The 17,560-nt window shown below is 42.1% G+C and overlaps 1 protein-coding gene across 1 annotated transcript in view; it reads right to left on the bottom strand.

The window, feature by feature from the left end:
• Positions 1–16,496, bottom strand: part of HSD11B1 (hydroxysteroid (11-beta) dehydrogenase 1) — a 45,810-nt gene extending 29,314 nt beyond the window's left edge. The window contains exons 1-4 of the mRNA XM_010836863.1: positions 16,284–16,496; positions 15,400–15,530; positions 14,574–14,685; positions 14,264–14,449 (exon numbers count right to left, since the gene is read on the bottom strand). Of these exons, the coding sequence (XP_010835165.1) occupies positions 14,264–14,449; positions 14,574–14,685; positions 15,400–15,530; positions 16,284–16,371 (517 nt within the window). The 5' untranslated portion in view covers positions 16,372–16,496. The remainder of the gene's footprint in view (positions 1–14,263; positions 14,450–14,573; positions 14,686–15,399; positions 15,531–16,283) is intronic.
• Positions 16,497–17,560: the final 1,064 nt, after the last annotated feature.

The raw sequence follows: 17,560 nt of genomic DNA, 5'->3' as shown, positions 1-17,560 counted from the left end.
CCATAGTTCAAAAGCATCAGTTCTTTGGTGCTCAGCTTTCTTTATAGTCCAACTCTCGCATCCATACATGACTACTGGAAAAACCACAGCTTTGACTAGATGGACCTTTGTTGACAAAGTAATATCTCTGCTTTTTAATATGCTGTCTACGTTGGTCATAGCTTTTCTTCCAAGGACCAAGCATCTTTTAATTTCATGGCTACTCCATTTCATCTAAGGGATTCTTGCCCAGAGTAGTAGATATAACGGTCATCTGAGTTAAATTCACCCATTCCAGTCCATTTTAGTTCACTGATTCCTAAAATGTTGATGTTCACTCTTGCCAGTTCATTGGAAGAAAAGTTATGACCAATCTAGAAGCATATTAAAAAGCAGAGACATTACTTTGTCAACAAAGGTCCATCTAGTCAAATCTATGATTTTTCCGGTAGTCATGTATGGATGTGAGAGTTGGACTATAAAGAAAGCTGCGTGCCAAAGTATTGATGCTTTTGAACTGTGGTGTTGGAGAAGACTCTTGAGAGTCCCTTGGACTGCAAGGAGATCCAACCAGTCCATCCTAAAGGAAATCAGTCCTGATATTCATTGGAAAGACTGACGCTGAAGCTGAAACTCCAATACTTTGGCCACCTGATGGAAGAACTGACTCATTGGAAAAGATCCTGATGCTGGGAAAGATTGAAGGTGGGAGGAGAAGGGGACGACAGAGGATGAGATGGTTGGAAGGCATCACCAACTCAATGCATATGAGTTTGAGTAAACTCCAATAGTTGGTGACAGACAGGGAAGCCTGGTGTGCTGCAGTCCATGGGGTTGTAAAGAGTTGGACACGACTGAGCGACTGAACTGAAACTGAAAACTGTCACTGGGTTTAGGCCCCACCCAGGTAATCTTGGATGATATACTGAAAGATGCGTAACTTAATCACAACTGAAAAGGCCTTTTTTTTTTTTTTCCAAATAAGGTCACCTACACAGGTTCAAGGAGTTGGATGTAGATGTGTGTTCTGAGGGCCACTATTCAACCTCCTCCATCAACACTGATTTATCCCTTCGTCTAATCCACAGGTGCCATTCAAGTTTGTCCCAGTGACATTCTTTACAGCAGAGGATTCAGTCAGGGATCATATTTTGCATTTTAGTTGTTATAACTCTTTAGCTTTCTTTAGGCTGCAGAATTCTCTTAGTTTTCCTTGACTTTCGTGACTTTGACATTATCAAAGAGTACTGCCAGTCATTTTGTACCAGAGCTGGCTTATCCTGGATGATGAGTGCTGGTTGTGCAATGATCATGAATTTTGCAAGCAGGTTGACCTCCTGTTGATATGACTATCAAGAGATTATTTATACCATGGAAATGCTACAAATCAGAGTTCTTAATGTTCCCTTTCTAGAGAGCTAGTTGGTAACCATTTACCAGCACACTGCTGATGAATGTTCCTTAGTTTGGATTTCTGTTTCCTTATGATTTGATTCAGGCATCTATTTTTGACAGGATCATTACCAATTAGCTTCTCCCCTTCACACTGTATCCCGTCAGATGATGCATGATTTCAGTTTATCCCAGAGCCTGGGATATTAAGTAACTTTGATCATTTGGTTCAGGTGGTGTCTGTCAGGTCTCTCCACTATAACATTACTCATTTCATACCCCACCCCCCGTAATCAAGAAATATTTTGTAGGATCATACTTTTTGTTTCATTTTTCACTTTCTCATTTTTTCAAATGACCTTAACCATTTTAAAGCCTACAGGTCAGTGGTACTAAGTATTAATGCATTCATGGTTGTTGTGCAACAATCACCGTCTTTTATCTCCAGAACATTTGCATCTTGCAAACCTGAAACTCTGTACCTATAAACACTAACTCCCTCTTCCCCCTCCTCTGATTTTCTGGCAGCCACCATTTTACTTTTCTATGCGATCCTGACTACTCTCCATACCGCCTATAAATTTGATTATGCAGTATTTGTCTTTTTGTGACTGACTATCTTCACTTAGAATAATGTTCTCAAGGTTTATTCATGTTGTAGCACATATCAAAATTTCCTTTCTTTTTAAGACTGAATTGTTTGTATGTCATAACTCCATAATTCAGTTTGCTTATCTGTTATCTGTCCATGGACATTTGGATGGCTTCCGTGTTTTAGCTATTGTGAATAATGGTTCCATGAGGGTACAGATATCCCTTCAAGACTCTGCTTTCTGAAAATATTGAATCACTGTGTTGTACACCTGAAACTAATATCACATTGTAAGTCAACTATACTTCAATTTGAAAAAGGAAGGAAAGAAAAGAAAGACTCTACTTTCGGTTCTTCTGAGTATATAGCCAGGAGTGGAATTTCTGCATCATGCAGTAATGCTGTTTTTAATTTTTGAAGGAACCTCCATCTATTTTCCACAGTAGCTGTACCATGCTACGTTCTAACCAACAGTGCACAAGAGTTCTGATTTCTTCACATCCTGTCAACAGTTGTTATTTTTTGTTTCTGTTTTTGATTTTGGCCATCTTAACAGTTGTGAGGTGACACATTATGGTTTCAATTTGAATTTCTCTGGTAATTAGTGATGTTAAGCATTTATTATGCAACTCTTGGCTATTTGTATGTCTTCTCCGGGGAAGTGTCTATTAAAGTCTTTGCCCATCAGGACTTTAATAGACACTTCCCCGGAGAAGAATAGAATCAGGCTGTTTTGTTGTTGTTGTTGAGTAGGGTAGTACTTTGAGACTACATAAATACTGTATTTCTTATTAAATTTTACCCACTAGGTTTAGCATTGATTGATACTTCTTGGATAAATGACTACTGTGATGGTTGCCAAATGGTTGCCTAATTTCATTATTCCTTCTGTATTTATCATTTAGCTTTTTATTGTATGGGAAAACCTTATTCTCTCCCTGCTTATTTACTCATGTATTTATTTATATCATTATGAATTCTTATTGCCTGTAATAGCTTATAATCTGTTTTTATCATTATTATTTATTTGAAAGTCCCAATGGTCCTCGATTTGTTTCATGGGAGCCCTTGAAAAGTTTCTATGTTCTAATAACATGTCATTATTCTTTGAGCAGTTTTTTCTTTATAGGCACAACACCATTTCTCTGAGAAGTCTTGGTTTCTTTTAGTACAGAATGATATTTAGAAACTAAGATCTGGGTGCTAAGTGTGCTCCCAAGGCCTCTCAGATGACAGAGCTGGAGAATATATGCACACACATATAGACACATGTATCTCTATTTCTGTATCTATCTATGTAGGTTAAAAGTTATTGATTCATACCAACACCTCCAATTCCAATTGAACATCACATAATTCATTCTAATTTTCTTCCTTTTCATATTTATAACTCCAGAAATGAGAACCTAGCTTTTGTTATCCTCAACATACACCACTTATTTGATTAAGGTGGTTAATCTGCGGTTGCTTCTGTGCCCTTTACATGGATGTCCTTTCCAGTACACCTGGGCTCTGACATCCCATGCCAGGACACAAGGATGCCCTCTGCAGTCTACGTTGGGCTGCCCCATTGCAGCCCCCTTGCACAAACCTTCTCTGCCTCTCTCAGTTCTGAAGCCCCATGCCAGGTGCCGTACGGACACCCTCTGCTGCCCACTTGAGCTCTGAAACTTTACACCAGACCACCACTGCTGCCCCTGTGTGGACACCCTCCTTATCTCAGTCTCAGTATCTCAAGTTAGGCAACCACTGCTTCTCGACAGAAGCAGTATTTAAGGAAAATCATGCAAAGTCTAACTTCCTAGGTTGCGCAGTTATAAAGAATCCACCTGCCAATGCAGGAGACACAAGAGACATGAATTTAATTCCTGGGTTGGGAAGATCCTTTGAAGTAGGAAATGGCAACCTGCTCCAGTATTCTTGCCTGGAAAATTCCATGGGCAGAGGAGCCTCATGGGCTACAGTTTATGTGGTTGCAGAGAGCTGGACACTGCTGAGCACACACGCTGCACGCACACCCAAAGGCTGTTAAGGAACTCAGGCACGTCTACAGCATTGCCTGCCTCGCTTCTAGTCCAGCTCTGTCTTCCCTCAGCATCGCCTCACTGTGACCTGAGTCAGTGACTATACGTCTCTAGGCTGGTCATCGTAAATGATTTGGAGGCTTGACTTATACAATTCAGCTGACCAGTTAGATACCTCTTCTCTGGAGGGAGTTTAGAGTTGGAAAATGGAGAGAGCAAGAGAATAGGCAATGGGGCTGAAGTCAAGGGTACGCTAAGGGCTGAGAAAGGACTGTGACGGCCAGATTGACTCTGTCCCAAGTGAAGCAGAGCTTAACAGGGAGAGCGGGAGGAGGAGCAGACATATCGAGGGAAGCAGGTATGGCCTAGCCATGCTAGCTCTGGGAGAGCCTAGCCACAGTTCCCTCGAGGCCAGCTGGGAAGGACTGAGACTGATGTTGCCCAATGTGGGCGAGTGATTTGGTGCCTCTTCAAAATAATATTCTTTAAATATCATTCATTACATTTAATTATTTAGTGCGTGCTGGAAAATCTAGCTTTCTAATGCTAGAAATAAAGGATTTATGATATGCACTTATTACATGGAAGTTCCTGAACAAGACAAGTTCATGGGAAAATGTTAAATGATTTAAAACTCATATAATACACTCAGCTCAGTCATATGTTAATTTGGAACCTGACTTCAGGCACATGTCCATTGGCTGTTTTCAGGTAGGTGTTGGTAGTTTTTGCTTATAGGTGTATAGACAGGTTGAAAAAAAATTCTACAAAAAGTGTTTTGTTTATATATCTATGATTGGATTGATGATTATTCCTTGATAGATTCTTAGCATTGTATTTGTTGGGTGAATTTGAGACTCACCAGAACACTGCAGGCTCCCCCCTACCCCAGATACAAAATCCCCTCTATGTCTCCCACCTCTTGTTTTTAGAAAAGTTGAAGTCTCCCAGGATTCCAAGAGTTACGAAAGAGCAGGCTAGAGCAGTTAATGATTAGGAGAGTACAGTCCTAATAGTCTCGGTGTCTGATGCATATTCCTGAGCTGTGTTTCAGATGCTATAACAGCCACAAGGGGACATGACATAAGCTGTTCCATCGTGAGCAGCACTGACTCTGTGACTAATACAATTCTAAGAACTGGCCTCAAGAGAATAACATTAGTACTCATAATGATCTCTATCTTTCTGGGCATCAAAATAATTATAGCTTGCTCTGACTGTATTCACAAAAGCAGACGTTTAAAACTGTCAGCAAAGAGATGCTACAGACCCATGATGGCATCTTGAACTCAGAAAATATGGAGTCCTTTGTCAGCATAAAGAAATTAGAGAAGACAGACCTTCGCTCCTAAACCCGTAGAAATGGAATGATGTTTGACAGTGAGGAATTGAAACAGCTCTTTTGCGCCTTTCCTGTTTGCCCATTTCTGTTCCCCTCTAGCCTCAAAAGAACCTAACTATAGGAATGAGGTCACTAGGCAATTTAAACTAACTTCTGAGTTATGCTATCCTGAATGCATACCATGCCTGCCTAACTTGTAGATTTTTTTCCCTAGATTAAAAGAAGTAAGAATGAAGAATTATATATTTGAAGAGTAACTACCTAGCTTTTTACCCTCATTAGTCCCCTCAGTTATCCTGCAGGCAGATTATGGGGACAAGATAATCTCTGAAAGAGAGTCAGCCAGTCTGCATACAATGGAGAAGGATGCAGAACTCAGCCTCCTGCCTTGATAATTCACTCAGATTCTTTCCCTCCTTTTCCCTTCAAAAACTGTCATGGCTGAGCAGAATCTCTGGAGTTGGTCTCAGGACATGGGTCCACTTTCTCCCAAGATTGTTGGCTCTTCTGATGGAAGTAACTTTCCTTTCTACTGACACTTGCCTCTTTTGAGCCAAAATTATTGGCTTTTGAGCAGCAAGCTAGCCGAACCAGAGCTCATTAACAAAATGATGGGAAAATTCAAGGCTACATACTGACTATAGAATGTTCATATTCTACATATGGAAGACACATTGCCAAATTGCTTTAGGTACAATGGAAACTGAAGGACAAGACTTTTAAAGATCAATAGTGAAAACCAGTAAGAGTGCCCATCTCATACCCACTTTGTAGAGTTAAATATAGTCTGCAACAGTGTTGTAGGCAAGCAAAAAACCAACTAAACAAGAAAGACACCCCCGCCTCTTCACGGTATTCCGTGTTTCAGTAGTCTCAGTCATCTGAGTTTATTTGTTTACTTGTGAGATTGAGCACAATCTCTGTCCTCCTAAAGTTCGCCATCCCGAGAGGTGAAACATTTCGCTTTTGCTTGTTGTACAGAATCCTCTCCCTTACTTTTCTTTAAAAGAAATTATTCTAACAAAATTCATACCCAGCTTGTTGTACAATAAGCAGCTCCAAAGTGAATAAAATGAAAAGTGAAAGCCCCTTTCTTTAAACACAGGTCAACTCACACTACATATACTGTTCCGTGAACATATAGTTCTTATAGTCAATACTCATACAAATTTACATGGCATTTCACTTCCACTTAGGAACCTGCCCCTGGTGGTGGGTATTCAGGTTTCTTTTGGTGTTTTTATGACCATGAAGAATGCAGTGAGGGTTGTTTTCACCGGGATGTGGGCTTCAGGTCATAGGTGCCTGGCCTTCTTCTCTTGCTTATGGCTGCAGCCCCAGCATCTGCAGCTATGCCTGGATCAGCGTGGACCCACCATTCATATTTTTTGATAACTGAATCGACACACTTGGGAAGCATTTATGCAAATTTACCTGTAGCATAAATTTCTCAGGTGTAGTGTTAATCTCTCTCTCCCCAGCCATTCCTCATTTTGAAGTACCTTTGAGTAGATTTCTTCTTTTTAAAATCAAAGCTTTTTTCAAGAAGAAACCTCCCTGGGTCAAGCTCAACCATCTAAAGCTATCTAATGTCACCAGGTCAAATTCACTTTTCACTTTATAACTTTAAATTCAGCTGTTTCAGTGATATACCTTTGTCAGACTTTGCAGCATGAAGCTGCATGCAACATTGATTCACTGTATTTACTGTTAGAAAAGTTTTGTTAATATCTTAATAGGCAATGACATGGAAAAACAGCTCACAGAATAGAAAATATAGATGACCTATAAACACACGAACATGAAATTCACTCATTAATTACCTGACTTTTATGAAATATCCACCACAGGCCAGGTACTATTGTAGGAAATAAGTAAATAAGTATAACCAAAAATAGAAGGCAATGGCACCCCACTCCAGTACTATTGCCTGGAAAATCCCATGGATGGAGGAGCCTGGTGGGCTGCAGTCCATGGGGTCGCACAGAGTTGGACACGACTGAAGCGACTTAGCAGCAGTAGCAGCAGCAGCAGCTCTTAAGGGGACAGGGACCTCACATTCCATTCCATAAGTAAACAAAGAAATTCAAACTGTAACCACTGAATGCCTTGTTCCTTTACTTACAGAACTGTCAATTGCTGAAAACTTGGTTAACTCTCCAAAGCAGGTGTGAGATGAACACTCATATATACTCAAGGTGGGAATGGAACATGATGTTCATATTCATTTAAATGGGTTTTTATTTTTGTGTATTTAAAAAGTCAGGTCTTTTATTTTTCACTTTTATATAAAGCAATTTGGAAATACATACCAATAGCCTTAGAATCATCAGTTCCATCATTTCACCCAGTAAATCTAGTACTAAAAATTTATCAAGGAAATACTCATCAACCAAGTCACAGATTTATGTATAAGATTCTTGTTTTAGGGTTTTAAAAATACATTGAGAGTAACTACATCCAAGTCCTCCTAAAACAGAGTTCCCCTGCTGAGCTTATGATTAACCTTTCTATTCAAAACTTTATTCCCTTTCTTGTCCCACCTTAGTTTCCCTCAGGATTGAGGTGTATCAAAGAAAAGGGGGGATTGAAACCAAGTAGGACCCTGTGGGGGCATTCCTGGGTTCTATGGGCCTTCCATGTCCTCTATTTCTTATCTGTAGAAAAAAAGGCTTTTGTCTCTTAGGCCTTCTCCAAGTTTCAAAGAACAAGTGGCTAATGATTAGGACAAGAGTCACAGGACTCCTATATCCTCCTAAAGGGATATAAGTTATAATCTGATGCTTATCTTTGATTTGTTCTGCAGAAACTGTGCCCGCCCCCCCACCCCACTCAGTAGAGGATGATGAGTACATGCTGATTACAAGCACATAGACCCAGACTCTTGAAACTAGAAGGCTGATGATTGAGATCCCAGAAACATCACCCTGTTACCTCACCATCAGCCAGTCAGAAGAAGGTCTTCAAGCTAATCCTATGACAGTTTCCACAGCACTGTCTTAAAAAACCCTTGTCTAAAAGTCCGTGAAGAGTTTGAGTCTTTTGAGCATGGGCTGCACGTTCTCCTTGTTTGGTGCCCTGCAATAAACGCTGTACATTCCTTCACCATAACCTGGTGTCCGTAGATTGGCTTTGCTGTGAAACAGTGAGCAGACCTGAGTTTGTTGTTGTTGTTGTTCAGTCACTCAGTCATGTCTGACTCTTTGTGACCCCGTGGACTGCAGCACGCCAGGCTTCCCTTCCTTCACCGTCTCCTGGAACTTGCTCAGATTCACGTCCATTGAATTGGTGTGGCCATCCAGCCATCTTGTCCTCTGTCATCCCCTTCTCCTGCCTTCAATCTCTCCCAATATCAGGGTCTTTTCCAATGAGTCAGCTCTTCGCATCAGGTGGACAAAGTATTGGAGCTTCAGCTTCAGCATCAGTCCTTCCAATGAATATTCAGGGTTGATTTCCTTTTGGATTGACTGGTTTGATCTTCTACCTGAGTTTGGTTCCATAAGAATAATTGTTCTGTATTTATATGTATCTAGAAGTAAATTCTTCAAAATATTGGCACGATTATGGAGGAGTTTTATTCTCAGCTTTGTGCTTCTCTTCATTTTTCCCAATTTTCATACTCTGTGTGTGTGTGTATGTGAAGCTTTTATAATCACAGAAATATTTTTAAAAAGTGTTAGGGCCATTATTAGTTCCATTATTTTGTGCCTTTAATTTATAATCTTTTATGAGAGGTGTATTTCAGAATTTGCTTCCTATGATGCTTCCTTCTTTTGAATATAATCTTGTCTATCATTGATTCTGTTTTATTCCTTTTTTTGTCAAGAAACTCAAGAGTCAATTTAGAAACTTAAGCACAGCATCTATGTTGAGTCTAATTTTGGCATTTTTATATTCTTCTCTTAAAACCTCGTTTTTTACTTGGGTATTTCCAAATAAAGGGTATTTGTTATAAGCCTTTTCAAACTCTTTGGTGAGTGGACATAAAGGCATGGATGATGGTAGAACTCTGCTATTTTCGTCAGGAACAGTACTTGAATGAAAATAATGGTCTAGCAGGATTAAGGAGCCATGACTACTTAAGTTTTTCCAACCCACCCCTTTCAAGGGAGTAATGGTCACATGAATAGCATTATTTTTTCAACCTGCACTAATAGCATTGTTTTCAACCTTCACTAAATTGTCGCGGTCACAGCAGGGAGTCTTCTCCCCCACTTTAAAGTCTCCCCTCACCGCTCTAGGGCAGCAGATGCGACACTGAACTCCAATTCCAGTGTGCCAAGTTGTTTGAGTCCTCCGGATTCCGTCTGAGCACAGTCTCTTGAATTTAGGCAACAATGACTCCTGCAGTTTTTATGTGCAGGTGGTTGGTTCTTCCTCTGAACTCCTTTCGGTCTTCTCCCAGGCCCTACAGAGGACAAATCTACACACACACACACACACACACACACACACACACACACGCCTCACCTTCCTGGTGTTTCTCCCCACGCCCCTCGACACTGTTCAAACCTGCAGCATTCCCCTCATCACGTAAATACCTACATCTATATGTAGAAATACTTCCACTCACCTTGGCAATTGTGCACCCTGAAAATTATTTCTGAGGAAATCAGGTTTAAGGGTAAAGATTCATCTTAGAAAAATTAAGACAATTGGGTGAGGGATAAATTACCTCATTTTACTGTATTTGCTAGGCTTCTTTGCATCCTAGGCAATGGCACCCCACTCCAATACTCTTGCCTGGCAAATCCCATGGATGGAGGAGCCTGGTGGGCTGCAGTCCATGGGGTCGCTGAGTCAGACACGACTGAGCGACTTCACTTTCACTTTTCACTTTCATGCATTGGAGAAGGCAATGGCAACCCACTCCAGTGTTCTTGCCTGGAGAACCCCAGGGACAGGAGAGCCTGGTGGGGTTGCACAGAGTCGGACACAACTGAATTGACTTAGCAGCAGCAGCAGTTTGCATCCTAGATCTTGGTTGCCACCCTCCCTGCTTCCATTCAAGTCATATCCATACATTAAAATGAGCCTATATTTCAGGAACAAATGAATGTCAGAGCTGAAGGCTCTGAGATTAACAGCTCTAAACTCTTCCCCTTGTCTGTATGCAAAGCGGAATTTTGCGTAATCCAAATCCTGTTAGCTGATCAGTTGAGAAACCTGTTTCTTTTTCTTCTTTGTAATGTAGAATTCTTGAAATAGGTTTAGACCACACAGCCAGTCCACAACCGACAAGTGGGTTAAAGTCCAACAAATGACTTCATGCACTGGTTTGAGTTTTCCCAGGAAAGCATTGTCTTACAGGCTATTTGCCTCTGGCTAGTCAGCTATAATGTGATTGAAATACTACACGTATGTATACAAAATAGTAGGAAACAATGCTGGGAATGAGTAAACAGGGAAAGGAATACACTTGAATAATTCTTATAAAATATATAGGAAGCTGATCTTTTTAAAAGATTTACTTGGAGAATAATGAATAGGTAACTGGAGACATTTTATGGAGCTTCCAAAGAGAGATATGAGAACTCAGAGGTTACTGACAAGGTTCTTTTACTCCTTTTGGTGTGTTTTTCATTTCGAATATTTGAAGAAGCCCCGTGTTTTATTTCGTCTAGTTTCATTTCAGAATAGGCCTTAGATTTTTCTTGCTACGGAAGAATCACGACCCCTACCCTTATACTGGCCCAATGCAGTTAACATTTGTACTCTAATTATTGCTAATATTTGTATCACCAATGAAGCTGAAAAAGAGAGAGGAAGTAGGGTTTCTAAAGGTAACTTAGCAAAATGAAGTAGGTAAGAATAAAGAGGAAACATTGAAAGGAATCTGGTGAAGACTGAAAAGTCTTTACAGGAGATAATGTTAAATGGATCCTCCGGGGAAAGCCAGGGTGGCGGGGGCGGTGGTTTGTCCATGATTCCCTTGATGGGGCATAAAGGAGGGGCAGAGAAGCAGTATCAGATGCTGGGTGCCAACTGTCGTGTGTGTAGGTGACATGGGGTTCACAGAATCAGGGGATTCAGAAATGGAATGACTTTTACTTTTCTAAAATTGAACCTAAGATAACTTTTTTGACTCATGGCCGATAAGCTTTCTCCAGATGTTTTCAAATGTTCTCTGCCTAATTCAGTGATTTCCCTCCCCCTGCCCCAGTCATATTGGAGTATTAATCTTCCTGTCTCAGTTTGTTTCACAAATACCATGCAGGTATTTTCTTTCCATTCTTTATCCTACCCCACTGTCCCCTGTTTCACTGCCTGATCTTTTTGACTTCATGATGGATCTTGGATGTGACAGAGATTGGGTCCAGAATGTGTGTGTATGGTGTGAGGTACACGTGTGGGGTGTCCTAGAGGGAACACCGCCTCTAGTCTTATACGCATGGGTGATGTAGGGGAGACTGTTGTTTGTCAACATCAGTGTCTTTTATAGAAATAGAACCCCTGATTTTCAGCTGGACACAAGTCCATCCTGAATAAAGACCATAACTACAATTAGCTGTAGCAGAAGTGTGTGACATTCAAGTTCTTCTTCCTTGAAAGTGTTCTTCTTTCTTCATTTTCTCTAGCTAGAATTCTGACATGATAATGAGCCATTTTGGACATACAGGTGAGGATAATAATGCCCAGATATGCTGGTTTTGGGATAGAAAGTTCCCAGATGATTCCACAGATAGAACTTCTGTTGCAGCTCTAAACTCTTCCCCAGGCTGTTCCATGTTAGAAAAATAAATTTAGATATGTTTAAGCCATTGTAAATTTGGGTTTTTGTGACACTAGTTCAACATATACCCAAACTAGCACGTGGTGAAAAGAGGGCGACTAAGCAATGTAACTAGATATTACACATACAGAGAGACTTGAGCAGTAGGTGCCAGAAATGGTGTTGAGTGGTAGATGGATGTGGACAGTAAGGACCTTCCCAGAGGCGACAGTACTGTCTCTGATGATGCGAAAGAAGTAGCCAATGTTTTAGAGAACGTATTAAAAGTGTAGGATTTCTATGTAATGCAATACATGGAAATGCACTGGGGAGAAAAACAATTGCTGATTACTGCAATTCAATAAACCACTTAATGCAGTCCCTGGAAAGAATTATTAAAAAGCCATCCCAATGCTCTTTGGCTGACCTTAGGTTTAATCTGAGGTTTGCATCCCCCACATTTGCTGACTGTCTGAAAGAACAACAAAACTTCAATTAAAAAAAAATATATAGTCTAGAGCAGGGAAATTCTTCAATTAGGGTGCGAAAGGAAAGTGCTTGTACTTTGCAGATTCAGACATTCTTCAAAACAAACAGGCTGGATTTTTGGCTATACAAACAACAGACACGAAGGACAGCAGTCCAGCTAGGTTTCTACCTCCCAGAGTCCACAGAGGCCACGAGGCGACATTTAGTCATCGGAGAAGACGTGCAGAAACAGAGGTTATCAGAATTTCATCATGTCCCCAGCCTGCTGCGCTAATTCTGTTCCTTCTGAGACTATTTCGGCCGCATCTTACACAGAGTTAAACTCACCAGATAAAGCACACCCTATGTCCAGAGTGGCTGTATCAATCAACCGAGATCATAAAAGCCACCTACACCATGACCGACCCGCGGGTTTTGGCCGATGCCCGAGGAGGGGTTGGGGATGTGCCCAGCACCCTCTCACTCAGTATGCATCCAGATGCTCTCCCTTCCTTTCAGCGCAGAGAGAGGCTGTGTCTGGGGAGGGGTGGGGGAGTCTGTGTTGTCCAGGAAGCACAGGGATGCATATCAATCACTCTGTTTGGCGGGTAGCACAGACACACTGCCCTTTTATCCTATCACTATGCAGGCCTTTCCCGTCCGTCCGCGAAGTAGGACTCTTTACAATATAGATGGTGTTCTGAGTCACAATAATAACGCGCGTTTGTGAACTACTCAAGAAATTACAGAGCTTCTAGGTGATTCATTTTCACATTGCCAGGAGCCACATGCAGATGGCCAATTCTGATCCTGGTGTTTGCGTCTTCCAGCCATGTCCCTCTCACTGACTAATCAACAAATAATGTGTGGCAATTCTCTACTGCACCCGTAATGAAACGGGCCTAGGAATCCCCAAAGTTGGAAACTCTCTGGCTTTTCCCTGGTGATCCCTTCAAATGCTGTCACCATCAAAAGCACAGGGGGCCTCTCTTGATTTTGCAGCTTTCTCTTTCTGAATATTTCTCTGGACACACTTTCTCCCTACCCTGTTGGTGGATTAAAATGAACTTTTGATGTAGCAAGTTCAGATTTTGGAGAACACCCCCGATATAGGCAGGTCTGTTATAATTTGGTTTATTTGTTTTCATTGTTCATTTTGCCTTGGCTTAACCCACTTACCAGTCAACTGTGTGTTGTTAAAATATTTCAGCTCTCAGTTCTCCCTTTGCACCAACTAACTTCAGCAACCTATAGCTCTGGGTCATGGAAGAAGCAAAATCTTCTTTACGATGACCAAGTCTGTCTCTGAGACTCAGGACAGGCGGCAGCCTTTCAATGACCCTAGGACTCCAGCTTGTTGATCACAAACCACCTGGCGAGTTCAGGGAAGCTCTCTGAACTGCTGTTCTCTCTCTGTAACTTCCAGGAACTCTGTAGTCTACCCACTCTGAACAGTCCTCATCTCTCTCATCTCCCTTGTTCCAAACACTCTCTCTGTTTCTCAGCATGCACGCTCCTCAGTGAGTTTCGTTACCCAAGCCTCTTATTCATATATCTGCCGGTCTACACATATGGGCAAGCTGTTCATCAGCTTTTGTTTAGTATCAGCCTAAACATTTCAACTTCTGGTTTCTATTGTGTTCCTTCTCGGCATGCAAATGGGCAAAATGCATGTTCACTGCAGAGCCCTCAACGCCATCATCCCTGGCACTCGGGCCGCTCCTGCCCTGCGCACTGGCCCCTGGCCCACTCACCGGCTATGGAGGAGACGACCACAATGCTCCCGTTGGTCTGCTTCAGCATGGGCAAGGCGGCTGTGCTCAGGACCACATAACTCAGAAGGTTGACCTCCAGGGTTCTGCGCAAGAGATGGATGTCATTGCTAAACACCCCCAAAGGCGTGTAGTGGATGTGGTTGAGAATGAGCATGTCAAGTCCCCCTGCAAGAGACGGCTGTGGTGAGAGAAACCATCTGAGGTTGATACCTCCCCCTCCCAGGTCTCAAGAGCTCCCTGGTGACCCCTAGGGCAAAGTCCAGAGGGGAGAGAGGAGACGCTGTCTCACCCACGAGCTCTCCAGCTTTGGCAACAAATTGTTCTGCGAAGGTCATGTTCTCCATGGTGCCCGCCACGTAGTGTGCTGAGGCCGCCCCCAGCTCCAGGCAGCGGGATACCACCTGCAGGGGCATAGTGGCAACTGGCGTGGGTCTTGGCTGCAGACCTTTGGTGGGGGCAGTCTCTGGCATAATGGGGGCTTAAATGAGAGGTTGCTCACAGCCCTGAAAAGTGTGTGTACGTGTGTGTCATTAAAGGCAACTGACATAGCATTTGTCCTCTATTTGAAATACTGTCTGGAACAAGGTCGGGTTAGAGATGGATAAATCGCAGTGCTGGAGTTTAAGTCCATGGTTTGTGCTCATGAGTCTCTGTGAACAGATGGTTCTGAACACATGATTGATATGGATGCTAGTTTCCATGTGGGTAGTCTTAGGTTTGTGCGTATTTGTGTATCCTTGGATTTGTGAGTCTGAGTATGTAAGAGGGTGTGTGTCTGCATGGTGACCAGAATGTGAATTCTTGAATAGGTACTGGAATGTTGGTATCTAAGTACATGGCTATATATCTGTAACTCCATGTGTCAGTGTGTGTGAATGGGCATGTCTGTGAGCATGCAGAGCCCAAGAACTTTGTGTCTAGATATGTATGCATGAGAAGGAACACTTAAAAGCATACTTTGGTATTCCTGTGGGTGTTTGAATCCTGTGTGTGTGTGTGTGTGTGTGTGTATCTGTGTCTGAGTGTGCCAGTTCTGTTGGCATGTATAAGCGAGCATATAAAGGAATACATCTGGGCACATGAGGTACATATGGCTGTGGGCACAGGACCCTCACCTTCTTTAGACTTTCTTCTGACCTCGCTGTCACTACCACATGTGCTCCCATCCTTGCCAGGTGATAGGCCATTTCTCTTCCGATTCCCTTGCTGGCCCCCGTGACAATCACTCTCTTTCCTCGAAGCATCTCTGGGAAACCCCAAAAGGAAGTGAGGACCATGCATGGCACCAACATTCCTCCTCCCACTCTAGAGGTGGAGAGCTTTATCTCAGTGTCTGAAGGTTATGAGCCCACATCAGCTCATCCCAAGCTGCATAAATCAGTGAAGGGACAGACCCGTCTTTCGGAAACATTTTCTGAAATGGGAATTTGCTTTGGTGGCTCAAAAGCAAGTCTCCCTGCTGCCCTTTTTGAAAACCCCCATGGACAGAGAGTTTAGCTAAAACACTGGAGTTCCAGACGTTTCTGGACTCATCCGATTGCTCAATTGAAATAAAATTCAAAAAGTCATCAAAACACATGTGCTCATAGAGATTCCAGGGATTTTCTCTCACTTCTATTTAGTCATCAACTCCAGAATTCTTTCTTATTTCCCACTTATCCACCCCTTCACAGAGCTCAATTATCTGGTGAAGTTGTGAATTTTGGAATTACCCTCATTTTTTTTCCTTTTTTTTTTTTGCAGGAGATCTAAAATTGCTTTCAATTTAATGTGCCAAATAAAACATGGATTATTTAGCAATCTTTTAACCTCCTCACATCCCATAAACAGAAGCATAGTCTTACCTCAGGGTCCCGTCTTGTCCAGCAACTCTGGGGATCAAGAACTCCTTCTGATCCTCAGAAACATTCCAGCCATCCCTGGGTGTTAAAATCAATTCCTCCAGCCATCCCTGGGTTTTAAAATCTTTTCCTCCAAAATTAAACACATTGGTACTTACCTGGTCTGAATTCCTCATTCGCAGAATAGTAGTAGTAGGCCAAGAAGATCCCCAGGATGGGGAGGAGGTATTTTTTCATAAAAGCCATCAGACAGGGATCTGGCACGAGGAGCCCTGTGGGACACACAGAGAGAACCTACAGAGCTTTCTACAACCTCCTAGGCAGGCAGCAGCCTCCGAATTGTGACATCAGGGACGGGGGAGGCTGGAGTAGTCTCAGGCAGTGCTAGCCAATTTCCCTGTCAGAGCCGCGATTGGCTTTGGGTGGGATCCCATTCGTCCCTGGCAGCCTGTGTGGTAGATTTCATAATGGACAATGTTTACTCCATTTCATTGAGCAAGAAGAGACTTCCAGATGGCCAGGCTCATGACTGTACAGAACTGGATTCCTGAGCATCCCTACCCCGAGCCCATCTTCCTTGTAACGCCATTTATGCCAGGAATCAACGGCCTTTCAAAAGTGGTATATCAAAGGCTAGAGAGAAAGCGTGTGTGGGGCTTCTGAGGGAAGTGTGACTAATAGCAAGGAGAGCCAGAGTCAAGCAAATCTCACTCTCAGCCCCACCTCCCAGTCAGAAGCAATTAAAAATAACAGCACAAAACAGAAAAATAAGCTTAAGAAAAAAAAAAGGTGCACATCTTGGAGGGGAAAAAAAAAGCAAACAAGCCTTATAAACCCCACATTCAAGTTCAATGAACAATATTACAACATCAAAGGAGAATGCAAGCCAGCTAGAACCCAGATGGCGGGAAACCCATGACCGGTCAAGACTCTCAGGCAAGTGCAACGGAATGTGCACTTATTACTTTAACAGCAAATAAAGAAGAAATGATGAGTGTCAAGGGAAAAAAAAGGCACTAAGCTATTAAAGTAGGTCTTTTAAACACTATAGAGAACCAAAAAAAATGTGGAGAGGATAATAGGAAGAGGGGAACTTGATGTAGAAGAAAAAAGAATGAGCATCGTTGAAGCAAAGCTAGCCTGAAAAGCCCACATCCAGTTAAAAATTGATCTAGTTAACAATCAAAGGACTAGGGGGAGAAATCCCTAGTAATTTAGAATTTATCACAGAAACATAGAAATAGCCACGTTGGTATGTCTGTCACAAGGATCAATGCTCAAATAATTTAGGATATTGTAATTGTTAAGTTTTTCAATTTAAAACCCACTATCGAAACCATACCCACTATCCTATCACAGAGAAAATCCAGAATTTTGCAAGTTGCCAATGGAGGCAAGGAAATCAATTTAATATGGCAGTAAGGGTGGGTACCAG

This window comes from Bison bison, unplaced genomic scaffold (genome assembly GCF_000754665.1).
Source record: "Bison bison bison isolate TAMUID 2011002044 unplaced genomic scaffold, Bison_UMD1.0 scf7180017864067, whole genome shotgun sequence".
NCBI classification, from domain to species: Eukaryota; Metazoa; Chordata; class Mammalia; order Artiodactyla; family Bovidae; genus Bison; species Bison bison.
The sequence above is the reverse complement of the archived record's forward strand: the minus strand, read 5'-3'. Positions and strand labels throughout refer to the sequence as shown.